The sequence below is a fragment of the Mus pahari genome, chromosome 1 (assembly GCF_900095145.1).
Source record: "Mus pahari chromosome 1, PAHARI_EIJ_v1.1, whole genome shotgun sequence".
Classification (NCBI taxonomy): Eukaryota; Metazoa; Chordata; class Mammalia; order Rodentia; family Muridae; genus Mus; species Mus pahari.
In genome coordinates, this window is record NC_034590.1 from 3506403 (window position 1) to 3532252 (window position 25850).

General features: G+C 54.8%; 2 protein-coding genes across 3 annotated transcripts; both read right to left on the bottom strand.

The window, feature by feature from the left end:
- Positions 1 to 670: 670 nt before the first annotated feature.
- Kmt2b (lysine methyltransferase 2B) lies at positions 671 to 20358 on the bottom strand. Of its 2 annotated transcripts, none has more exons than XM_021221634.1 (37): positions 19993 to 20358; positions 18908 to 18980; positions 16647 to 18685; positions 16343 to 16456; positions 16101 to 16251; positions 15593 to 15872; positions 15361 to 15416; positions 14847 to 15125; positions 14456 to 14550; positions 14076 to 14174; positions 13834 to 13947; positions 13522 to 13668; positions 13327 to 13422; positions 12860 to 12977; positions 12255 to 12368; positions 11907 to 12091; positions 11743 to 11832; positions 11538 to 11642; positions 11312 to 11385; positions 10693 to 10808; positions 10514 to 10605; positions 10294 to 10431; positions 9086 to 9244; positions 8798 to 8918; positions 8641 to 8719; positions 8391 to 8551; positions 7617 to 7841; positions 6085 to 7384; positions 5912 to 6001; positions 5723 to 5829; positions 2486 to 2626; positions 2338 to 2412; positions 2075 to 2252; positions 1730 to 1837; positions 1549 to 1632; positions 1305 to 1434; positions 671 to 1225 (listed from the first exon to the last, which is right to left on the bottom strand). In XM_021221634.1, exons 1-37 carry the CDS (start codon positions 20353 to 20355, stop codon positions 950 to 952), a joined length of 8172 nt encoding a protein of 2723 aa, XP_021077293.1. In that variant the 5' UTR covers positions 20356 to 20358; the 3' UTR covers positions 671 to 949. The 2 variants fall into 2 exon arrangements, with proteins under 2 accessions (XP_021077293.1, XP_021077301.1); XM_021221642.1 differs by having other exon boundaries at positions 2486 to 2623; positions 19993 to 20355.
- Positions 20359 to 21562: 1204 nt separating this feature from the next.
- On the bottom strand, positions 21563 to 23577 carry Zbtb32 (zinc finger and BTB domain containing 32). Its single transcript, XM_021222686.2, has 5 exons — positions 22692 to 23577; positions 22383 to 22488; positions 22278 to 22314; positions 21989 to 22153; positions 21563 to 21840 (listed from the first exon to the last, which is right to left on the bottom strand). The coding sequence occupies exons 1-5, from the start codon at positions 23501 to 23503 to the stop codon at positions 21563 to 21565; spliced, it is 1398 nt and encodes a 465-aa protein (XP_021078345.1). The 5' UTR covers positions 23504 to 23577.
- Positions 23578 to 25850: the final 2273 nt, after the last annotated feature.

Sequence of the window (25850 nt, forward strand, 5' to 3'; positions counted from 1 at the left end):
AAGGGGTCTTCTTAATGTACAATCTTGAGCTTCAAGTCAACAGACATCCTTTCCCGTAAAGGGCCCATTCCAGTATAAACAGGACCACGTTACCTGGCCACTCCTAGAATCACTCACCTGTCTGTACTCAGCTGTGCAAGAAGGTGGAAACTAGCACACTTGCTTTGATGCCTTCAAAGACCCTGACTTTTGAGGCTGGATCTCATGTAACGCAGGCTGGCCTTGAACCCCATATGAAACTGAAGATGACTTTGAACTCCTAGAAGTTAGAACCTGGATCTTCCTGCCTTTACTTACCAAGTGTGCATCACTTTGTCAATTTGTGTGCCTTGGATCTCATACAGGATATGCAAATATGTCAATAGTCCTGGCCCTGCCCCACCCAATCTAGCTTCATTAGTGCTTCCTTGATTACAAAGGTTACAGAAAGTGGGAGCTTCCTTCCACCTGCCTCCATTCAGCACCATACAGATCAAACAACAAGGGTTGACGACAACATGGTTCATTGGGCAAAATCACTTAACACACGAGCTTACAGACCTCAATTAGATTTTTGGAACTGACTCCTGAAATTGCCCCTGACCTCTATGGGCATGAGATAACACATGCACACTAGTAAGCACACACAAACACAACCACCACAATAATAAAATCATGGAAAGACCACCTCTCCAAACGTTGACAGACTTTATTGTGGGGGGGGATTCCCACCTGGGACCCCGCCCTCTTAAATAAAAAAGTGCATAGAAAAGAAGGGATTTAGAAACTTTTGTACAATATCTACATCCTGGGTCCCCAGGGAAGGAGGAAGGAGGGGTGAAGGCAGACTCCTGCCTCCCACACCCCCACATTCACCATGGACAGGAAGGTAGGAGTGAGACACTGAGAGTAGGGAGCCACAGGCCAGGGTGAGATGGCAGCGGGCACATGAATCCGGGCAGCCATGGCCTCAGTTAAGGAAGCGACGGCAGCGCTTGGCGCCACAGTTACAGGGCAGCTTGTTGCTGGCATCCTCGATGGGAAACTTGTAGTCATAGGTGAGCTCCTCACCTCGCAGGATGCGGCGCAAGGCAAAGATGACAATGTGTTTCTGGCCCTCCACATGGATGACACGAGAAAAGCAGTTGGGCTCACATGAGTGGTTGATGAATCGGGCAGCATTGCCATGCATGGTGGCATCCACCACATCAAAGTCATCCATGCGGAACATGTAGCACCCAATACCCTACAGAATGGGATGAGGGAATTAGCTTTCTGTCAAGGTCAGCCCACATCCACTCACCTCAAACCCTCACGGCACTTACCTTCCCATCATAGAACTTCTCTCGCTTGTCAGTCAGCACAGAGCGAATGACAATGCCAGAGTACTCAATGACCATCTCTCCGGCATCGATGTTGCGTTTACAAAACAGGCCTCGTCCATGGATAGCTGATCTGCGAGGCAGAACAAACCACAGGGAACTCGGGGGTGGGGGACAGACACCAGGCAGCTCCTCGTCATGGCTCCTATCTGTCCACCCAAGGGCCACCCCCCCCAACCCCACTAACCTGTAGACACCCACAGCCTCTTTGGACGTCTTTTTGAGATGACGAAAACGCATGGCCATAGGAAGCTCCAGGCTGGTGGCACGTCTGGTAAGGGACAAAATACCACACAATAAGTTGGTATCTAGTCACCCCCTTTAGGACCCTTTCCGACCAGATCCAGTACCCTAACTTGTCCGCACACCTAGTGGACCGAAGCTGCACTTCATCCTCTTCTTCATCACAGGTGGCTCCCTCAGGGAGTACCCGGTGCTGGGAGGCCAGGAAGTTGAACATGTCAAAGGTACACTTCCTGCAAGTGCAACGGAAAGTAGGGGGGTCACGGCCATTCCTTCAGAGAGATGCTACCTAGCTCGTCTTTGATCTGGTCCAGTATCACCAAGGACTATAGGGCTGAAGAGAACTAAACAGGAGATGGGTGGGGTCCACTCTTCTGGCGCAAAGTCTACAAATTACTCGTGGTAGCCTAGTGTCTCAGTTTCAATCTTTCTAGACTCAATTCCCACCCCTGTGCTTCCCAACCACTGACCGGAGATAGACCTCAGCACGAGCAGCCCCATGGGGATTCAGAGGTGGCTCTTCCTGGCCCTCTCCCTGCTGGTGGTAGCGGAACTTATAGTGCTGGCAGCGCTGGGCCCCAGGCAGCTGCTCTGCCAGGAAGATGACAGCATCGTGGTGGATACCCAGGAGCCGCGCTCCACTCATTCCTGAGAACAGGACGGGAAGGACATAGCAATCACATGGAGGGTCCACCTTGCTCTTGCTCCCAGGATTCCTGGGGCTGCTTCTTACCACTAAAGGAGAGATGCCTGAGCCGTGCGTGCCCTCGCGCTTCTTGCACTTTCTCAATCAGAGTTCTCCATGCCACTGGAATGAGGAGCCAGAAGTCAGGATGGGGTATGAACACGCTCCCGCTCTGCTACTGCTGCCCTCAACTCACCCTCCAAGCTCTCTGCCTCCACACTGAAGCCATCATCACTGCTGATCTCAAAGCGCAGGTGCGGACCAGCTCGTTTCGGGACCTGGTTTTCTTTATCCTCTGGAGATGGAGGCTCTTCCTCAGAGCTCGAAGCCTCACCTGCTTCCATGGGGAAGGTAAAAGCAGGAGAGGATCACCTTCCTGGACTCAAAAGCCACTGCTGCCAGGCAAGCAGTGCATGCATTTAATCACAGCATTCCACAGGCAAAGTGAGGCAGATGTCTGTGAGTTTAAGGCCAGTCTGGTCTAGTTAGTGAGTTCCAGGACAACCAGAGCCACATAGAGAGGCCTTGTCTCAAAACAAAAGAAAAGGGGGAAGGAAAAAAAAGACCTAGTACCCCTGACTCCCGCTGACATCAACCCCTCCCACCCCTCGGCACAAACACACACAGGAGACAGATGGTCCCCTTCCTGCTTCAATTATCGAGTGAGTCCCATGGCATTGATCTGAATGTTCTAAGGGGCCTGGAAAAACTTTTCCACCATAGAGCAGCTGCACACACGGAAGCATGAAGGACTGGGCTCTGCCGGCTCACTGAAAGCTAGACCACCATTATACCCTGTAATTATTCTGTCCCTGAAACAGACTCTATAGATATTGGAGAATTACTTATACACAGTTAAATAAGTAAATAATGGGGGGGGGGGGAGTACTAGAATTGAAGCCAGAGCCTTGAATGTGCTAGGAAAACATTCTATCACCAATTTATACCCCAACTGAAAATACATTAAATTCTTATACAAGTTAAAACGTATAGGCTTGGACACATTCAAGTACACATAATATTTATTACATACCAGTGGTTCTCAACCTGTGGGTTGTAATCCCTTTCAGGGTAGCATATTACATATTTTGAGGATTCACAACAGCAAATTAGTTATGAAGAAGCAACAAAATAACTTTATGGCTGGAGGTCAGCACAACATAACGAATTGTACTAAAAGGTCACACTGCATTAGGAAGGTTATAAACTATTTTAGGGACTTCTTGGACTGTATGTATTTATTCAGTTTCGTTAAGACATTTCTAAATGTCTCACTACATTTTCCAGGTTGGCCCTGAACTTCTGGACACATGAGACCTCTCCGACTCAAGATTATCTGGGATCATACAGATGTACACCACCTTCAGGAGTCACAGATTGTAAAGATAAAGCAACAGGACTCCTGATGTGGCAGGCTTTAACTGTGAAAAGGGTAAGGACAACCCTGAGGTGTGGGGCTTGGACACAGCAAGAAGGTCATCAACTGCCATGAGGATAAGGACTATCTGGAGCATGCTAGCTGAGCTGTCTCTCAGAGGATATCCCTATGCAACTTGATAGAGGAGATGACACAAGTGTAGAAAGCAGAAGCCAAGTACTGGGACTAACTAGGTCTGGGCTGCAGAAAGTGATGTGGTAGCTATAGGAATACAGGCCTTGACGTCCCAGAAAGCAGCTTGGGAGAGTGACACAAACACAAGTCCCAGGGACTGGGACACACAAATTGGAAGGGTGCAATGAGGCATGAGCAGAGGTGAGAGGACAATGTGGGGTCCTGGAAGCCACATTTCAAGGAGGGAAGTTGGAGAACACATGCTGACAGCAGCATCTGCAGTGGACACCAAGGCCGACCACTGTACATAGGGCAGGGCAGGGGTGGAACATGACATAGGAGCAAGACCCACACGCCCCATTAATCACCACAGCCTTTCTCTCCAGCACCCTCTAGTCAGACAATCCTGATTCACTCTACCAAAAGTCAGCTCATCTCCAGGCCCCAAGGCCTTCCACTCCTCCATTCATCTACTGACCAGACGGGCAGCTAACGAGCCCTTCCCCGTCCATACTCTTTCTCACACTGCTTATCTAAGCTGAGCTGCAGGATGAACACATCTGGGTCCCCACAAGCAGGAATGTGCTTGTCATCCTCCCCATCACACCCCAGTGGCAGCCAGACCAAAGCCTCTCAGCTAAGCAGCCTTGGTCCACCCGGCTCTAATGTGGTGCTTCGAGCCTACCTGTATGAACTGAGAGAACCCAAACACCCGGGGAGGACTGGGCCACTTCAAACCCAGTCTGCCTGCTAGATCACGCAGCTGCTCCACAGAGTGACCCCAGAGGCCAACAGGGAGCCTCACTTCTAGTCTCAGTCTAGCAGACAAAACCACTCAAGAACCCACCTGTGACTCAACCTCCAGGTACACCTACCAGATCTCTCTCCCATCCCAGGAGTCACCTGCTCAAAGCCGATCACTGTTCTCCCATGTCCTTTTCCTCAGCTTTCAAGTTGCAGCCCTCATAGCCTCAAGCTCTCTGACCTGCTGCCCCACCTCCTCCTGATCCTTAGCACAACTTCTTGGCTAGCTGCCTGGAGCTGCTCTGGCCTCTCATCATCCACTATCTTCAACATCCTACCCACCCCATGCCACCTGCTCAAGCCCGTTGCCAATCCAGGACTCACAGGCCTGGTCTGGTGGCTCACTGTGGCAGGTGGCCTGCTGACAGCTTCATTCCTGGCCTCTTCAACACCAGCTTTTTCTAATCTTCCTACTGTCCCTGCCCCTTACTTGGGTCTTAGGGCTCCACCACCCTCCTTGGGTGACCCTGACCTAGGCTTTGTTAGACACTAACGCTCTGATCCCAACCATTGGATGCACCCCTACCCCACCCCCTGTAGCTGTACAAAGCCCAGTCATTTGAGCTTGTACACAGAGCTGCTGATTTCCCTCGGTGTTTTGTCTCCTTGCGTTGTGAGACAGGGTCTCACTGTGTAGCCCAGACTACCCTATCTGAATCAAATCTGGCTCAGCCTACAGCTACAAAGATACATTACTAAATCGGATTTCTTTTTTGGTGTTTTTGAGACAGGGTTTCTCTATGTAGCCCTGGTTATCCTGGAACTCCATCTCTAGACTGGCCTCTGCTCCCCAAGTGCTGGACTTAAAAGGTGTGTGCCCTCCCCATACTTATTTCTATCTAACACCAATTCTGCTGTCATGAGGCCAGGAGCTCCCGAACAGTATCAAACTCTTAGCACCTTGCTTGGGTTTCTACCCACTGAGTTTATGTAGGGTTTTTTGTTGTTTTCTAGTGTTAGAAAATGAACCCAACTAGCCCATGGTGTGTGCTATGTTTCCAGTGAACCAATCCAGGTTCTGTCAGTCACCACCGGGCCAAGCACAAGGAGGCGGTGAGAGGAAAAGCTGGTCTCTACCTGAATAGTGATGCCACTGGGACTCAAACAGTAGGTCTGAGGAACCATCAAGGGCCTGGGAAGGAGCTTCTGGGAGTGGCAGCAAAGGACACCGGTCCTGGGGGTGCCTGTCAACAAAGACCTGTCAGGAGGCAAAAATTACTGGGAGGGGGTGTCCAGAGCCTCCAGGGAGGGGACCTGGTCACTCACCCAGGGCTTTCCTCCTCAGGGTGCTCCCCAGGATTGTTCAGGTCCAGAACTCCACGTACTGTGGGCGTTTTCATGCGAACGCGACTGACCCTGAAAAGCAGCACAGAAAGCCCACGTGTCTTCCTCCTCCTACCTCCCTAGCCCGCCAGCCCCAGCCTTAGAGACACACTCACCCACTGCCACTGATCCCTGGCACATGATGGGCATCCTCCAAGGACTCTCCATCTTCATCCAGCCGGGGAGTTTTGTTTGGGGGAGGAACTGGAGGGGACCGGCCAGAGAAGGTAGATACCCTCTTGACACGGATAGCCTGGCGAGGTGGGCTGGGGGGCCCACTGCTAAACACCAGTGTTAGGGGGGGTGGGGGTGGGGGTGGGGCAGGCCGGACCACTCCTACCCCTACCACTGGTAACACACTGAGCAGGGGTCCTGGGGGCAGAGTCCAGGAGGTGGGGGCTGTTGGGGGAATGATAGGGGGTAGAGGTGGTGGCTTTACTGGGGGTGCTACAGGCTCACCCTCCCCTGCCATCTTCACAAATACTTGCCCCAGCTTGTTGACAAGGATGATCTTGGATGTGGCAGGTTTAGGGGGTTCTGGAGCAGGACCCAGACTCAGTACCCGGACCCCTGGAGCTCCAGGGAGCCAGGCAAATGTCCGGGTGGGGTCAGCTGGGCTAGCGGACAGGCTTTGTGGGGGCTGGCTGCCATTAGCCAGAGAAGGTGCTGAGGGGAGAGAGTCCTCTCTGGGGCCAGCAGCCCCCTCCCCAGGACCCCCTAGGTTCTTCAACACAAAATCCACAATTTCTGAAGGCAGGTCTTCAGGAGGTCGGGCTCTGTCGCCTGCTGCTCCAAGGACCCCTCCTCGGCCCACTCCTGGTCCTGAAGGAGGAGTCCCCTGACCCCGGGGTTGCTGGACAGCCTCGGCCTCACTATCTGTGCCATCATCCACTCCGTCCAGCTGCTCGATTCGGGGCGCTCCAGCAAGGGAACTGGGGGCCAGGGCAGGGCCAGACACCACGGTCACAGGGAAGTGGACATAGCGAGTGGTAGAGCTGGCCTCCTCCTCTGAGCTGTCCCCTGGGCCTCCCTGGCTGCTCCCCACTGCCCCAGCAGCCACAATCTCTTCCTGGAAGGGCTCAGTCCCCAGCAGGCTAGCCGCAAAGTCCAGGTCAGCAGCACTTAGTCCTGACACCACCTCCATGTCTTCAAAGTCTGGGCCCAGGTCTTCAGAGGGTGGTAGGGGAGATGGGGCCAGGTCAGGGGGAGCCAGCTCCCCTGAGGTAGGTGTGAGGGTTGTGACTGAGGTAGACAGGGGCACCCTGAGCTGAGGGGAAGTTCTGAGAGGAGAGGAGGTCCTCCGGGATGGTGGTGGCCTGGTGGCCAGGGGGCTAGGACGCCGAGATCGCCTTGGGGGAGCTGGAAAGTCTGAGTCTCCCACGGTAGGGATGTGGTGGGTCAGGGAAGATGGACTTCCTGCAAGAGGAAAAAGGTCAGTATCAGTCAGCAACTCCAGGTTTCTTAGCTAGCTCTACCCATTTTATTTTTTTTTAAAGGCAGGGTTTCTCTATAGCCCTCGCTGTTCTGGAATTTCCTCCGTAGACCATGCTGGACTTGAACCCACAAGAGACCTGCCTGCCTCTGCCTCTTCAGAACCGGGGTTAAAGATGAACCCCACCACTGCCCATTTCTTTACCCATGTGCTTACCTGGGGAGGGCAGAGGACCAAAAGAGACACCCCCTAAGGGCCTCCGAGACGGTGAGTAGTTGGGCACTTTGATTCGAGCCCCTGAGAAGGAGCGAGGGGTGGGAGGAGGGCCATTGCTTGAATCTGTCCGAAGTGGGGGATCCAGATTCTGAATGGGTGAGTGGTGTACAGGATCTCCAGGAATCGGGGAATCTGTATCTGGCAGGTCATCATGATTGGGGGGCTCTGAAAAGGCAAGAACAAGGGAGGTTGGGGTTCCTGTACTAAAACCCCCCAACCTGTGCCCCAGAAACAACGTCAAGTGGTGAGCTCACACCCACTCCAGCTCTAAGGGATCTGATAACCCCAGCCTCTGTAGGCTTGTATACACAAAGCCTGGAAATAAGCACATGTAGGCCCAAATCCTGACTGTGCCACTGTTAGTGTAGAAATAAACCATTTCCCTTGTACATAATGCAGCACAATCTATGAACTTAGCAAGACCAACCAAACATTCCAAGAGCACACTGGCCTCAGGAAGCCAGCTGTGAACATTCCTGTTCCCCATGACTGGCAGCCTGCTGCTCTTCCCTCACTTCCTGTGAAATGCTGAGCACAGCCCCTGTGGTATGCTTCCAAGTTCAAAGCCAACTACCATTTTTTCTGTCATTTCCGGAGAGGAAAGACTAAGAGCACCCTGAAGTTTCTCAACACACGGAGGGTATGGAGGTGGGAACAGCTTTGTGAGGTCCCCACTTGGAGAAGGGGATGCGGCAGTAAGTACCCAAGTGCTACCTGAGGAAGGGGTTGGGCTATGCACAATGGTCTGGTTCTCCTCTGCTGCTTCCAGGTGCACTGGCTCCTCCCTTGGCCCCCAAGGGCGATACTCTAGAATTCGGCACCGATACCAGCAGCGCCTCCGAGCATCCACTGTGCTCCAATACAGGCGGGAGCATCTGGGGCAGGCAAGGGGATAAAAGGGTCAGGGAAACCTAGAAACAACCCCAGCCCTGGAGCCCTCCCCTCATCAGCCCTGGGTGCTCACTGGTAGCCAATGGGGAAGAGCCGACCCTCACAGTCTGAGAGATCAGACAGGGTGCCCAGGGAGTTGATTCTGATGGAGCCTATGGTACAAAGGAGAGGTCAAGTAGGGTAGCGCCAGGTGAAGTCAGAAGCAGTACGTAAGAGAGCAAGAGGCTTACCAATGAGGACATTGATGACATCTGGCTCAAGTCCAGTCAGGAACTTTCGCTTGAAGTTGATGCCCTCAAAGTCCACATAGACTCGCCGAAGAACATCAAAACCATCAGGGGTCACGATCTCCTGGAGGCAGGAAGTAAATGGGGGTTGCTGGACTGGCAGAGGGTTGGGGAGCACGAGGACAAAGTTCTGTAGGCAAGGACTCAGCAGTCAAGGGCTTGGCCTACATGACCTCAGGGAAGCCTGAGATGGTAGGGAGAGGGCAGTGGATCCCCAGCATCCTGGCCCACCTTGCCATCTAGGAGGTCTGTGTGTTTCTGGCAGAAAACCTTCTTGTCATCCTGGAAGATGCAGTAGCTGGCCCGGGCACACATGAAGTGGAAGTTGCTGAGACATGAGGACAGGCAGCAGCCAACTGTGGCTCCAGGCTTGAGGCAGAGCTCACAGCGCTGTGGGAGGAAGGGGCTGCTGAGGTGAGAAATGTGGCTCTGCATCACTGACAACACTGCACAGGCCCTGGCTGGCCCAGCACCCTACACAGCCTAGGTAAGAAGGGAAACCCCTTCCCTAGCTATGCCCAGGGCCAGGAGCATACTCAAACTACCTCAGAAACATAGAGAAAGGCCTGGAGAAAACTACCAGCTCTTACTGATTGGTACTTGCCACCTTCTTCACACTATCATCACAGCTCCTGCCAAGGCAGGGTCTTCTCCAGGACTCCAACACAGAGCACATAGTGAGGAAGGATTCTTTCTTTCTTTTTTGAGACAGGGTTTTTCTACACAGCCCTGGCTGTCCTGGAACTCATTCCGTATGTAGACCAGGCTAGCCTCAAACTCACAAGACACAAGAGATCATCCTGCCTCTGCCTCTCAGAGTACTGAGACTAAGATGTGTGTCTCGCCTGGCTGAAAGTGATTCTGAAGCTGACTTGACTGTGCCAAGGAGACTGCCTAGTGAGAGAAAGATGACACTGTATGGAAGGTGGCCTATAGAGGTACTATAGACAAGGTGTGTAAATTCCATCTCTTGGAATACAGGCCTAGATCTAGCTAGAGAAAGGATGCTGCCAGTCATCAGTGCCAGGGTCTTGAGACAACCAAATGGGCGCCAAGGGAGCCAGATTCAGGGCACACACCTACAATCCAGCACTTGGGAAGCAGAAGCAGGAAGATTATGTTGAAACTAGATTGGGCCACATGAGTACCTGGCCAGCTAGGGCTCATTAGGCACTGACCCATAAAAAACAAAAAATTGGGGGAGAGGGGGAATGGGGGTTGAGACTGAAACACTGCTTAGTGGTAAAGCCCTTGCCTAGCATATGTAAGGCCGACTTCAATTCCCAGCACCACAGTAAGAGTAACAAGGACAAGCAGTGGAATGGAAGGTCATATCCCAGAGAGCGTCATTTAATAAAGGATTAGGTTAGTTCCACACTGAAGGAAGTGTCAATCTGTGACCCCAAGAAATGCCCGCCTTTCTGGGCCCATGTCCTTACCATCTGCCTTCCACGTGCGACAGCAGCATGGACGTTCTTGAGGGAGCCATCATTCTCCTCAAATACTTCAGCTGACCAAATGGCACAATTGACATGTGTCCACTCATTCTGCCCAATGTACAGGAGCCGCCCCGCCTCCTGTGGGCAAAGAGGAGTGGAATCACGGGGAAGTTCCCAGGACCAGGTCCCAAGACCTAGAGCTCTATATAGTAGCCTTTACCTTAGAGTCAGCATCCCCGTACTTGAGACAGAGTGCACACTGACGAGGGTCATCCAGGTGTGAGAAGGCAGCTGGGTCCTTGCTCTGGAAAGCTGCAGAGGATACAGGAGGGTAAATCTACAAGAGTCAGAACCTAGGGCGTGGCACAACAACCAGGGTTCAGCCTTGTTTCCTACTACCTGCTGAAGGATCCCCTGGAGGCTGCCCCGATTCTGGGGTCTCCGATTCCTGTTGTCTCCACTGAGCATACACATGGTCCAAGGACGGAGGCAAAACAGCATTGGGGAGCACTCCACTGTGGAGACAGGGTTAGCGGTTCAGCCTTAGCATGCCATGGCTCCGTTCTTCCTTTCTCACACGGATTTCCCTCTCCCGCCGCTCGTCTCCCTTGCCCCCATCCCCCCTTCAAAGAAGCCAAGCTCCTCTGAGCCAGTTACATGTGCTGTTCTCCATGCTCCTGGAATATTCCACATCAATCCAGATGCCACCCCTTCCAGGGTACTTTCTACTCTTACGTATCTAGGCCCCCACAGCCTCTTGGGCTTCCATGTCACCACTCTGACCAACCTGGGCCATCAGAGCCTGCCTAACCTCCCCAACATAAGCTCCCCAAATGCCTTCAAAGAGTAGAAACAGAGACAGAGCCAACTACACACGCGCATCTTTGCTAGTCTAGAAGTCATGAGGAAAGCTCACCCTGAGCCTTACCCCTTATCCCAGCCTCATCCCTGGAATCCCAAGTGCCCCTGCTTTTGACCTCACTCCTTGGTCCCCCTCCAGCTACTCATCCCTGCTCACTTTGGCAGCCGTGTACTCCGTCGCCAGTACTTAGGATCATGGGCGTCGAACCAGCAGAATGCAGACTCTAGCAGCTAAGAAATGGGTTAAGAGGATGAGAAGAGCTGCCTCACCTTGAGAATATATGGGGGCAGGGTCTGAAGGACACACTCCCCCCCCCCCCCCCCCCCCCCCCCCGCTCCTGCCAATGCTCAAGCCACACCTCAGGCAGCACGCCAGCACTCACCTTCAGTAGGAGTCCTTTCATATGGCTTCCAGCCCGGCGCTCTGGGGTCTCTCCTTCTTCTGAATGCCTCATCAAGATGGCCACTACGTCTTCCATGAAGCTGTGCTGTAGGTGAGTTTCTTAGTGTCTGAGCCCTTACCCCAAACTTCACCCCAGCCCAACTCTTCTCATGGCAGCCATCTGCTCCTTCCCACGTCGCACTCACCACAGACTTATAGTGACCTTCCTCAAAGCGCTTTCCCACAGCTTGTAAATCACAGGGTCCTGGGTGGAGCTGCTTCCCATCCTGCCCACACTGCAAATGGGGGAAGTCAGAAGGGCTAGGGCTGAGCCCAACTCCACCCACCCTGCATCTGGGGCCCTCCAGACCTGGGTGCACAGCAGCAACGGGCCTGCCATCTTTGAGCTCAGCAGGCCCTGGAGCACCTGACGCAGGCCTCCCTGCAGGGCCCCACTCAGGGCCTCTCGCCAGCGGGGCTGTGTCGCCCCAGCACATGGCCCACACGTGTACAACACTGAGTCTGGCAGTCCAGAAAGGATCTCGTAGTCTTCATCTACAACAGTCAATGACAAAGGAGACAATGGATTGGAAAGATGTAAGGGTTCCCTGGAGCCCCCAAGGCCCAAGGACAGTTAGTGCACATGTCACTCTACAAGCCTGTGATGGGCACAGGGTCTCCAGAGGACTGAACTTGTACTCTTTGATAATCTTCTCACCTGAGAGTCCCTCACACTTGGCATGCACCCAGTGGTCACACTGTGCACACTGCATCATCTTGCTCTCATAGTCATTGTCTTCATAGCAGCGTGTGCAAATTGGGCAGTAGTTCCCTGGGGGACGAAGTAAGAGGCAAAAGTCAGAGCAGCCAGGACTGATCAACGCCTGAGTCCTGTGCAGAGGCTGTATACATCTAAGGTGTCACCCCTATACCCTTCAGTCCAAAAAGCTGTATGTGGACAAAGCCTGTTCTCTCTGGAGCCCTGACATCTTCCAAAAAAAAAAGGCGTTGTACAGGTGACCAAGCACAGACACTGTAGGTCTTCACACTGTCCAGTGGGAACCTAGGGGTTCTTCCAGAGGGATGTTAGAAATGAGTGGGTCCCCAAGCTCTGTACCTGCACTACTCCCAGAGGGCTCCGCTCTGTGCTTGTTATCTGTATACTGCAGGGCTTTGGTATCAAAGGAAAAGTTCTGCAGCTCAATGGCAGAAAGCTACTAGAATCCCCTCCTTTTGGCGCTGGAGGCCATGAGGGAGTCCCTCTTCCAGAGCCTGGCCCATTCAACCACAGTCCCCCAAGCCCTTTCTGCTGCCAGGTCCCACCTTTCTCAAAGAGCTCGGTGCACCTGGGGCAGAGGCTGTAATCTCCAGACCACTCGACGTCCCAGTTCTTGCCTGGAGTTGCCCCACAGCTCTTACAGCGCACACAGGCTGAACAGATCTGGGGGGTGGGGGTGGGGTGTTAGAAGAAAGCCGGACATCAGGCTGAAACAGGCTGACAGGTGAGACGGGGAGAATGGGTAGAAGAAAAGAGACGAAGAAGGACCAGTACAAGAAATAATGGTAAGAACAGAGAGGAGGAAGAAAGGGGCAGAGTGTGTGGCTGGGAGTACTGAGCCCATGAGCTCCTAGAGACCACTTGTCCATCTGCAGCTTGCCTATGTGCACGCTGCCAGTTAGTCTCAGGGCAGTGGGCAGCCCTTCATCTTTATGAGGGCTTTGGTCAGGTTACGCCTGAGGGTGAGGAACAAGTAGAGTGCTAGAATAAGGTATGTGGGCTCATCTCTCACCCAGTGGCGCCGTCTACGTGTGGCCCGGGTTGGGTAGCTCGGTCCCAGGCAGGCTGGGTGGTAAGCATGGCGACAGCGTTCACATTCCAGGAGGTGCTGGAGGGCAGCGGAGGAGAAAGGAAGGAGTGTACAATATACAGCATGAGAATACCCCTCCCCAGGCCCCTACCTGCCCAGGGCTTCAGTGCCCCACACCTTGGACCCTCGGCCTTTGCGCCCACAGACATGGCAGAACTTGCAGCGCCTGCAGCACCAGGTGTCACGATGCTGAGGCAAGGGCCGTTCAGCCTCCTCCAGACAGAAGGGGTGGAAGGGATCACAGCAGACTTGGCAGAACACCAACTAGGAGGAGTAAGGACATGACGGACAGTATGAGGCTGCACAGCCAGGAGATGACCCCTGCCTGAGAGGTCAAGGTCAGGCACGGCAAATGCAAACTTGGAGGCCAGGACTGTCTTGGGTTTTTGTTTTGTTTTTTTAAGGAAAAAAAAAGGACAAAGCACCAACCTCATGGAGGCCTTTGCTAGCACACAGAAGACACACCATCGGTGGCCCCCCTGGCACGGAAGTCAGCACACTGAGGCCACCCATAAGCCACACATTCTCTAGGTCGCAATCCTCCTGGGGTAAGAGAGGACACAAGATTGGAAAGCAGCCAGGAACACAAGTCAGATCCATGTTGAAAGCTCTGGTTACAATCAACAAGTTTCGTCCACTGCATGCTCTACAAGTCGCTCTCAACCCTGTACCTTAAAATCTACTCGGACCCGGTGCACACCATCAGGAGACTTCTGCTTTCCAGTCCAGCCATTGGGAAAAGAGGCAAAAGGGCCAGGGGCTAAAGCATCCTAAGGAGGGACATGGGGTTGTCAAAAGATGCCAACCCCACCCCTCTGCAGACTCCTCTCCTCACTGGCCTCCCCCAACCTGCCATACCCTGCCTTTTGCCCAGATCCCACTTGGCTTTCCAGAAAGGCAAGGCCTGCCTCATCCCTCAGGACCTGTCCTCTGGTGAGGACACACCACGACACTCAGGTGTGCCCATCACCCTGACTTGCCAGGTAGCTCCTGGAGAGCAGGAGCCATGCCTCACACAGGGCTTGGGGTTCTCGGAGCGGGCCGTGCTGACCTTGTCCAGGCGCCTTCGGGCCTTGAGCTGCAACACAGGCTGCAGGGTGGGTTTGCGGGGCCGACTCTGCTCCTCAGGTTCTAGTACTGGCAGCTCTAGGCAGGACACAGGACAGCTGACCCTTCCTATGCCGGGTCCTCTACCCATCTGCACCTATGTTCGTTCCCAAGGCTTCCTCCAACCAGGGCTCAGAAGGAAGACCTTCAGTGAGTACTTAACACACCAGTGGTGTGTGTCCCCAAGAACGACCTCCTCCTTTGTTCCCAGCTACCCTCTTAGACTGGGGAGGCCTGTCCCTTCTAAGCTTCAGACACAGAGGGCCCTGGATTCCACCCCAAGAATGGCCAAAAGGAAAAGAGTCATAAAACAAACTGCTAAACTGAGAGCATACCATGTTCTCTGGGGGTGCGACGTCTTGGAGCAGGAGGACCCCCGGGCTCTGAGTCATCCGAGTCCTCGAAGACATCATAGGAGGGCCGCTGTTTGACGCAGCGTCGGGCTGACTTGCGCTGCAGTAGGAGGGAGTCCTGCTCCTCGGGCCCGGGAGTGGCCCCCACCTCCTCCCGGGACCCCCCAGCTCCCGCCCCCCGGCGTGGGCCTGGAGGACCAGGGGAGGCCTCAGGAGATTCATCGGAATCCCAGGGCAACAGCGTCTTCACTATCGTCCGGCCTGTGGGAACAGGGGACTTGGTAGGATTTGAACTCAGCCAGGGATATGGGCACCAGGACAAAGGAAAGCCAGAAAGTGCAGCACAAAACAAAGAATGCAGGACAGGTTTAAGCTCTGATAAAAAAGGACATGTATCAAATGCAAAGGCATGAGTGGAAAGCAAAGAAAACATGGCCTCAGCCACCCCACTATCTACGTAAGGTTTTGTGAAGAAACACTCTTCAAGCGATGTTACCTTTTTTTGCCAGGCGCTCCATCTTCCGAGCCTCTATCTTGTCACACTTCCGGTATCTGGGGAGGGGAGCAGCACGTCACCAGGGTAGGGGACTGGTGGTCTGGGGGAAGAGAGGAAGCTCTCCACAAGGATGCCAATCCCACTGCTCTGGCTGGGCAGAAGAGGGGCTGGGACAAGAGGCTGGTGACTGACAACCCCAGGTGGGACCACAGGCTACACTCCAGCTACTTACACACAGCACTGCTTCTTAGTGTTGGGACCCCCAAATTTAGGTTTATCCAAGCAGTTGACACAAGAGCCACAGTCCTGCACACGCAAGCAACCCCGACAGTGCCCACAACGAGCCATTCTCATCTTCTTGCCATGGTGGGATGGCAGTGACCGCCGTGGTGTGTGGGCCAGGGCCCCTGCAGACCCTGTAGGCTCCGAGTCTCCCCCAGGCCCTGCAGATTCCACCTTTTCCCGCTGGGATCGGGAAGGGACACTCTCAGTCTCTGATGCTGATGACGTATCTACTGCAGCAGATGGAGGGGAGACAGAGCCACAAAGCCACTAGGCATCCTACTTCATTCCCCTACTTTCCCTCTGCTTCTCCACACTGACTGACTAGGTCTGGGCCTAACCAGATTTGTCCAAGACCTAGAAGCACTGCAACCCATCTGCCCCCTAAGCCCATCCAATCCCTCTGCTCAGCTCCCTGGTGCTCTGTCCTCAAGCCTCCCACTACACAAGTCCCCTACCCTCGGTGGCGAGGTCCTGCCGATCCCGGAGAGGGAGGGCACTGAGGCGGGGTACATCTTCAGGCACCATGGCCCGAGCCTGACCCAAGGCCACAGCAGCGTGACGGCAGACATGTTTGATTCGGGGGCCTTGTACAGGTGACTCAGGGCCCTGAGAGGAAAAACCAGGAAGAGGTGTGGGAAATGGTCCCATGTGGTTCTGCAGCCAGCCTTCTTCAGCAGACCCTCCTCTCACTGCATACCGAGGCTCCGTCTCTCTTAGCTTCCACGGATTCATCTTCAGACCTGACACAGCCTCTGTCTGGGGTCTGTTTGACAGTCCCCACAGCCTCCTCGGTTTGTACTGCAGGGCTTGGCTGGTAGAGGAAATTAACAGGGTCAGGGGCTGCAAAGTGAGGACCAGTGGGAACAGGGGAATAGGAGAGGGAAGGAATGGGGTCAGGGTAGAAACAGGTGGAGATAAGAGGGAAACTGGTCCTGCATGTCCTGCTAAACACTATCTAGGGAGGCAGCTGTCCAGGGACCTGCTCAAAGTACCACACTCACCGGCATTGAAGCTGCCACTTTCTGCTGTTGCTGTTGGTCAATCTTGAATAACTGCACCTTAGCTCTCTTAAGAAGGCTAAACATCTTTTCCTCCACCCCAGAGAGTGGCAAGGCACTCAGACTTGCAACCCGGGTCTTTTCCAGTGGTGGCATGTGTTGTGGTGATGGAGGTGGCTGCGCTTGTGGTTGCTGTGGTGGTAGAGCCTGGGGTAGGAGCTGGGTCTGCAAGGCCTGTGGGGGCTGCTGGAGCTGAAGCTGCTGGCCTTCACTCAGAGCTGGAGCTCCATGGGGGGGCACCTCAACCTTAACAGGAGTGGTGACCACAGGGACAAACCGAGGCAAGCTGAGGTGATTGGTCCGCCCCACTGCCCTAGGCTCAGGCTCGGCTGGAGAGTCATCAGCAGGAGGCAGCTCTGGCTCAGGGGTTTCAAGAGCCCCAAGAGGAGGAGGGGTAAGCACCGATTCATAGATCTTCAGGTGGGCTTCACTTGGGGTAAACTGAGGGGCCCGAAGGAGCAGGGGCCTCCGGGAGGGAGTGGCAGGGGCAGGTGGTGGAGACGGGGCTGGTGGAGGAGCAGGTGGAGGCGGCGGCAGCTCCCGGGTTAGTGAGGTCCAGCGAAATGTGGGTTCCCTTAGGATAGACCGTCTCTTCTCAGGGAGTGGGACTGGGGTAGATGGGGGAGTTGGGACACGAGGTGGAGAGGAGACTGGTACTGGTTCCTGGGGAGCAAGTGGGGAGGTTGCAACGGGAGGTCGAACAATAGAAGCCTCCACCTTTGGAGGTTTGGGAGGATCTTCATCCATAAATCGCCGGGGTGTCTTGATAACACGGGAGGAGCGAGCACTCACTACAGGCATAATAAACTGTCGTATATTCTTTAAAAAGGTGGTACTTTTGGGGACCACAGTAGGACTGTCTTCCAAAGGGCTTCCTGTGGTGGTGCTAGGGTTTGGAGTGGGAGAAAGGGTGCCCTCTGGTCCTGACCGAGCAGCTTCCCTCTCTGCCCGCTGGCTAGGAGTCAGGGGAGGCCTGCCCCTCTTCCTAGAGCATGTAGCTGGGACAAGAGGAGGGGATTCTTCCTGCTTCTCTGGGGCTGAATATGGGGGAGGGGAAAGTGGGGGAGGAGGAGAAACTGGGAGTGGTAGAGGGGATGCTGGAGGTGGAGGAGATGTTGAAGGGGGTGGTGGAGGAGGAGGTGGTGAAGGGACTGGAGGAGTCAAGGGTGGTGAGGGAAGTTTTGCCTCTTCCTTCTCCTTGGCTAGCATCACTTCTTCCTCAGCCACAGCTCTCTCAGTCTCCTCCTCTTCCTCTTGCTTGGTGTTATCCTCATTGTCATTTTTTTCTTTCTTCCCTTCTCCCTCCTCCTCCTCCTTCTCGTCCTCCTCCTCCTCCAGTTTCTGCTCCTGCTTCTTTCTACATGAGCCCCTTTCTGGTTCATCTCCATCTCTTCTTTGGGGGGCATCCTGCCAGCTTTCCCCACGTTGACCATGACCCTGACCTGATTCTAGTTCCTGGGACAATTGTCCCATCTTCACTTTCTTGGCCTTGGAAACAAACTTGATCATAAGGGGAAGTCCGCCTCGGCCTCTGCCCCTGCCTCCACGGCCTCCTCTCCCAGGCTGTCCTCCACGTTTGGGGGTTCCAGGTCCTGGACCAGGTCCCTCCTTGCATTTCCAACTGCCAGCTTTGTTCTTTACTGGAACCACAGGAGGCGGAGGCTCAGGTTTAGGGATTGTCACAGCCGCTTCTGCTACCACTACTGCTTGCTGCTTTTTCCGGCAGGGACCGGCTGGCCGTCCTGGGGGCCTTCCCCGAGACCGACGGGGAGTAGAGGGTTCACGTGCCCGTGCCCGGCTCCGGGGGGGTTGGGGTGCTTGGGACCGCCGGAGAAGTTCAGTCAGTGCCTGCACCATCCGTTCTGTGCCCTCCTCACCCCGTTTCCGAGTAGGGGCCTTTGGGGGGACAGGGGTCACATCTGCTAGGCGAGGAGGAAGGGAGGTCGTCTTATGCTTGCGGCCCCGACCCCGAGGGGCTCGACCTAAAAGAACAGTTGTGGGGAGATGGGTCAAGCTGGCCCTGCAGTCTTAAGGAAAGCACCCCAGAAAGACAGGATACTAAGTCTTACTTGTCTGCTTTTCCCCACAGCCCAGGCTACCTTGGACTGAACACAGGACACTCAGTAACTGCGAGAGACTAGCTGAACACAAAGGGTAAACACCTTCCCATAGCACTAGAGAGGTAGAGTTTCCCCATCACTCACCTCGCTGGGACCGGAGCGCAGAGCGCAGGGAACTGGGGGCCACATCTTCATCTGAATGAAAACCCTGAAACTCCTGATTTAGGGGCCAAGGGTAAAGGGGAGAAACAGCAGTCAGTACCAAAGCCCTGGTTCCATCTGAGCTTCAGGTGTTGCGGTATGATAGTTAGCTTCCACCTTAACATAATCCTCATTTACCAAAGAACTTAAAAGGCTGAGGCAAGGTCAGAAGGAATAAAGGTACAAGGCGTTCTTGAACCAGACCATTCCAGCACAGCCATCAGTAATTCACTAGCTCAGGAGAAAACACTAGAGGGTCTCCTCGAGTTAATAGGCAATTACAATGAGGGCTAATTCCAACTTAAAACAAAGTAGGTCCATCATTTACACCCTTGCAGGGCATTCCTAAATGGGCAGTGTTTGGGGGAGATGAGAGGTGGAGCAGATGGTTTATCATATTAGAATCCACTCTGAGCCCTCAGAGGACAGCTAGCTCTCCTAAGCGATCCACACCCTCCTGCCTTCTCCAAAAGGCTGAGAGGGATAAACCATGACTGCACTCACTCCAGACTCGAGACTCAGCATTCATTCTCTTCAACCCGCGCCTAAGAAGCCTCCATCACTCTACCTTAGAACCAGAGAGCAACTGGGGCCCTGGTGAAACCAGAGATATGTCGCGGATTTTAAGGGCCAAGGAGGCAGCCTGCAAGTCAGAGGAGCCCAGGAGGCTCTAGCCTTGGTCAATTAAGGCCACGCTGCTGCTGTCAACCACCACTGGTCCGGCATGCAATCCCTATGGCCTCTTCGCCCACTCCTGTCCTGCTCTGCCATTGCTACCGCCAAAGATCAGCTCAGGACACCAATTGGGCTTGCCTGGAGCCCAGGCGTCTAGCTGCAGTCAGGGTTTCTCTGATCACTTCCAAAGGCCCCAGCCACCCGAACGCTCCACGCAGCCTGCTTCCTTCGTGCTTATTTCCAGGAGCCCCGAGAAGCCCGCTTGTCCACAACACCCTTCGGAGCTATCCGGAGCCCTGCAAGCCCCTGGCCTCCGCCCCACCCGGCGCTGGAGACACCTCCGACCGCCTCACCTCCTCCTCGGATTCCCCGTCACTGCTCTCTTCCTCCGGCATGCAGCCTCGGTTCGGGCCCCAGCCCCGGCCCCGGCCGCGGCCTCGGCCTCGCTGAACTCGCGCACCAGCCCACAGGCGGCGGAGCCGGCGCAGGCCCCGGCGGAGACCCAGCAAACGGAGCAGGGCCGTGTCCTCCCCGGGCTCGGCTCCTCCCGGCCCCGCCGCGCCGCCGCCGCGCCGCAGGGCTACCCGCACTCTTTCGGCTCCGCTGCCTCGGCCGCCGCGGCCCCCGCCCCCGCCGGAACCCCGCGGCCGGCCCGGGAAGCGGCCCCGTGCGGAGCCAGGCCCGGGGCAACTGCCGCCGCCCGCCGCCGCCGCCATCTTGGCACCGTGAGAGGGGCCGGGGAGGCGGGGGGAGGGGCGGCCCGTGCGCAGGGCCGGGGGGAGGGGAGAAGAGGAGGGGCGAAGCGGGGCGGCTGCGGCTCACGACAACAAGCAGCGCCGCTGCGGGGCGGGCAGGAGCCGGGGGCTGGGCTGGCCACGCGCGGGGCACCACGGGAGCAGGAGTCCTGGGCCGCTCGGCCGTCACCCTCCAGCCGCACCTGAAGAGCGGACCCCGCGTCGCGGCCTGAGAGCGGGAGGCGCAAGGTCTTCTGGGGAATGTAGTCCAGTCGCCTTGCTCCTTCCGCCGACAGCTGGGGCGCGAGAACTGGGAATACGGGGTTGGCGACGGAGACCGGGAGAACCAGTTCCTGGTCTCCAGGAGGTGTGGTTCCCGGCTCAGACTCCTCCCATTGTTCTAGTCGGAACTAGCGACCTGCGTGGACTACCATTCCCAGGGTCCTTCCCAAGGTCCGGTAGGTTTCGGACCCTGGGAACCCGACGGACACACAGCAGACGAAGTTAGCTACTGCGCTAGGCGTGGGTTGAGGGAAGGGCGGCGGCGCTGGACTAGTCTCACTTCCAGGCGCAACCCGGTAGCCGCATTGCCCGGCGCGGAGGGGAGATGCTGGAGAGGCTAGTCTTCCGTCCCCTACCCGGAGGAGAGCAGACCGGTGGTCGAAATCGGGACCCGAGTCTGCGCTCCTCTCCAGCCCTAGACTACGCGCGCGGTAGACTGCTGTGGAAGGAACCAGAGTCTTGGGGTGCCTCAAAGCCACCTTTTCCCTCCCGCTGGGTCTGGAGCGCCTTGGCCGCGTGCTGCCCTCGGGAATTATACGAAGCCCCTGGGAAGTGTGACCCTCTGTTTGAATGGTGAATGGCCAGCAGGGGCCGCTACAGGGCAAGGGTGGAAACCCCCTAGCACAGAGGAAAAGTCTGGACTCGTCCTGACTGGAGAGCACAGGAAACTTTATTATAGTGATGAAATTGACAGTCCCCAGTTAATCTTCACCAAGTTAATTGTCCTTTAGCTCGGACTCGCCAGCCGGCCGAGGCTTCTGCAACTCGCTCAACCGGGGAGGGTTCGTAGCTCCTGTCTCCCAGCTCTTTTGCGGTTACATTTGCCCGGCAGCCCTAGCTGAGCCCTTCTGCCTTTCACATTCTTTGGTTAGACTCTTGTCAAGCCAGAGAAGCTACCAACACCCGGTCAGGTGGCAGCAGAGGAGGTAGGACTACCGGGAGAGATGGAGGCCCGGGTCGGCTTCGAGGAAGAGTAGAGGAAGGTGGAGCGTATGGTCCATCCAGGCGGCAGCCGGCTGGGCGAGTGGCCACGCATGTGCGCCTGCATGGAGGCCAGGCTAGGGCAGCCAGCCCTGCACAGAGGGCAGCGATAGGGAGCAACCCCATGTGTCCTCAGGTGCTTGGTCATGGCAGAGAAATCCCGGGAGCGCTGAGGACAGAGGCTACAGGAGAAGGGCTTCTCTCCTACAAGTGGAGGAGAAAGCCAGAGAAGGAAGAAATGGGTGAAGGCTGTCCAAGCTAGGGGTGCGTCGAACAACAGGGCAAGGGAGGAGCTGGCAGGCCGGCGATGGAAACGAAAAAGATAAATTCACACTGGGCAGGATGCCCATACCTGTGTGGACTCGGTAATGTGTCTCCATCTGATGCTTGAGTGAAAATCGCTTTCCACAGACAGAGCAAGAATAGGGCCGAGAGCGAGCAGGAGAGGGTAAAGGAGGGTGTTGGTGAGATGGGCAGTTCAGTGTGCGCTCTTGACTCACACAGGTTGCCAGTGTGCCTGTGTGGACAGAGAGGTGGCATGACCCAGACAGAATCTCTAAGGCCGAATCAATACAATGTCCAAACGAAAAATGAAACGCTTCAGCGAGGAGAGGGGAGGCTGCAGCACGCACCCTACTTACCTGTGTACCCTTGCCCAGATGCTTCTGTCTCCCAAGGCTGAGGTTTCCAACAGAGTGAAGTGGGGGCCCTGCTAAGGCTGGACTCCTAGAGCCCGGCCACTGGGCAGAAGCCCTGTGTGGAATGCTGAGGGGCTTACCTGGAGTGGGGCTAGAGGAAGCCAGCTGATTCTGACTCCAGAGGGCTTTGGAGTGGTTCAAGGTCAGTGGGATCCTGGGTGGAGAAGAATTACAGCCTTGGCAAAGCCTGAGAACCTAACCGACTCTGGCCTGTCTTATGATGACAATATTTGTTGTCTCTAACTCAGGAAATGTACACTGAACATAAGAGATGTGGTACCCTTCTGCCCATCACTGCTGCCTCTCCAGAGCCACTCCCTCCCTGCCTAGATGTCCTCCTTTAAGCCCCTCACTCACCTCTGATCTTGAGGCCAGACCTGCCAGGCCGCAGTGATGGGGGTACTATGGGAGAAGGGAGCACCGTATCTGGACGGCCACAACAAGATGCTCCACAAGGCCGGTTGGCCCTCCCCCAACCTAGGGACTTCAGCCCACCAGGGCCTGGGGATGAGGCTAGTTAGGAGGGGACCTGGTGGGGAAAGGGGACCAGGGCACCCACAAAGACTCTCCTCAGAGCCCTTGTGGCTCGCGATACCTCGCGTGACCTCCTCTGAGCTCATCATCCTAGTTACTCCTGCCATCTCAGGCCTCTCTCCAGGTGCTTTATGCTTGTGTGACATCTCCTGTTCTCTCCCATTACTTCTAAAATCCTTCTCTGGTTTCTGTTTCTCTCCAGGACTCCCAAGTCTGCTCTCAGAGCCCCTCATGAAGTCTTCTGGTTGCTGGTGCCTCTTCAGTCCTGGATCCAGCTCATCTTCATTCTTGCCCCTTTGAGCTCTCTTACATGCCTCTTCCAAGGCCTGTACCCCCAAGGCTCTGGCTGCCTCTTCGAGGTTCCCCAGCTCCCCAGGCTGTAGCTCTACACTCTCGCCATAGACAAAGGTCAGAAGCTGAGCAAAGGTGGAAGGGCTTATGTCTTCAACCAGAGCCCACCGGCCCCTGCAGCCCAGCCTTGGGCTTGCGCCTGCCAGCACTAGGCTGTGGGCCGGGAACTCCAGGCCCCCTACTGTGATCAGGGTATCACACAGTGCAGGCCTGAGCCTAGCAGCTAACTGTACCAACCTATCAGAACCATATGGGCTGGTTAGTCTTGTGGGGGTCTGGGGCATTGTTCCTGGCTAATCTACCAGTTTCATAGGCTCTGAGAGGAAAGCCACAATGGGGGGTCCATGGTAGAAGTGGGGGAGAAACTGCATACTCTCTGGCCTGTGGAGGGGAAGGGAGAGAGAGTGAGTGTCTGGGCTCAGATTGGTGCTGTCTGTCCTGAATGAATCAAATAAACTAAGCCAAAGGCCAACTTGGGGATGTCACACTAGGAGAATGCACACTGGGCCAGGGGTCAGGTTTGGGGCCTGAAGAACAGCCAGGCAGTTAGCAGAGATATCAAACAGCGGGCTTAGGGCTGGTCTAGTTAGCAAGCGCTCAGCTTAAGGAAGGTTTGGCTTCCCCAGGCTCCTTTGCAGGGAAAACCTCTGAACAGCCTGGCCTTTTCCACACTTTGCATCAAACCTGGCATTTATGAATGGAGGAAGATGTGACCTCATGAGAGAGCTCAGAAAGCTTTTGGGTCCTCCCCCAACATGAGCCCAGAAAGCCAGAGAAGGCATGAAGACAGCTCACATGGCAGGACAGCAGACTCTGGGGCGTCACGCAATTGTCTCTGCAAGACTGAAGCTTCTAGAACAAACCCTCTGAGAAGGGATTAGAAGAGCAAAGAGTGCCTTCCAAGGAGTTAAGGGAACCACACAAGAGCTTTAGAGGGGGCTTTGATGACTGAGGAAGTGAAAGAAAAGAAGAAGAGACCGGAGAAGGGGAAGCTATGTCCTCTCACAATGAGGATAAAGAATGGTTGAGTTCTGGTTTTCATAAGCTAAAAGACTAAGACTCAGAAAGTGCCCAACAAATCAAGAGTTTAATCGCACATCAAAACCATCATGGTACAGGCCACCCAGAATAATGGAGAGAGATACACAGAGATCGCCTGAGAGTCTTAGCATCCTGCAGACCTAGCTCTTCGCAGACCCTCTATGAGTAAACAGCATGGGGGAGGGGGAGAGAGGAATGAGGAACTACTTGGACACCTTGGGGTGAGGGATGCAGGTTGGCAGGGAGTAGAAAGAAAGAAGGTTAGAATGGAGGAAAACCTCATCTGGGGAGAGAGATGGTAACTCACCTCTGTAGCTGCCTCCTAGTACCGCATGCTCTCTACTGCTCCTGGGGCTCCTGCCCACCTACCCCCAGTTAGCTCCACCCCTGTCCTCAGTCATCCCAAGTACCAGTCTGCCACAGTCCCCTAGAGGGGTGTGGCCTTACTGTCTCTGCTTAAGACCTATAAGAGAGGTGACCGATCTACTCTTAACAACCCAGACTGCCTTGCCTCCTCAGCCGAATTCACTTGTGAGTTCTGAATGGTCAAAGATGTGAACCTGTGGTGGTGACAGGGACTTTGGGATAGTCAGAGCTGAAGCTTCACCTCTGCCATTTACTCGCTGAGTCACCTTGGGCACGTCATCCCTCCCTCAGTCACCTCATGCATCAAGTATCATGGTCTCCTCCAGAGGTGGGGGTGAAGATGAAGTGCCGTGCATGAGGAAGCTGTCTGTGAGCACAACACAGCCTTCAGCTGCTATTAGTTCTACATCCTAGAGGTGGCCATAGTGAGGAGTAGCTGGAAAAGCACTTCTGATACCTCAGAAGTGTAAGCACAGAAACACAGAATGTGAAGCAGCGGCAGAGGAAAAGCCAGGGCCCTTCCTTTCCCCTGGCTTAGTTCATCAGGCCCCCTTGCTCTATGAGACTGACCCTTGTTCTCCGGACCACAGCAAAGACTAGGTGTGTATGACTCAGATCCTCCCAGCAGACTCAGGGGGGCAACCCCAGGAAGCCTGTGGTGGTCTTCGAAGAGAAAAATCTCCTTTTCCTGGGCTGATGACAAATGACATTTCTCTGAAATCAAAACCAGGGGTTTCTTTCATTTTCTGCTCAAGGGGTCAAGGTCCCTGGAGATTTCCACCTCTTTTGACACCTTTAGCCTCCCCCCCCCATGTCTTCTTCCTGTGTAGCTCAGGCTGGTCTTGAAATCTCTATTATCGTGTCTCAGCCAATGCCACCACGCCCAGCTTTGGAACTCTTTAAATTGAGGAAGGGATAAAAAGCCTTTGAGACTCAAGTTTGTTTGTTTCCTTTTAATTTATTTTACTTATGTTTTTTTAAAGATTTATTTATTTATTATATGTAAGTACACTGTAGCTGTCCTCAGACACTCCAGAGAGAGCGCCAGATCTCATTACAGATGGTTGTGAACCACCATGTGGTTGCTGGGATTTGAACTCGGGACCTTAGGAAGAGCAGTCGGATGCTCTTACCCACTGAGCCATCTCACCAGCCCATGTTTCATTTTTTACCACTCTATCAATCTGATCCTAAGCTGCTCTTCTCATTCATGACAGGTGTCTA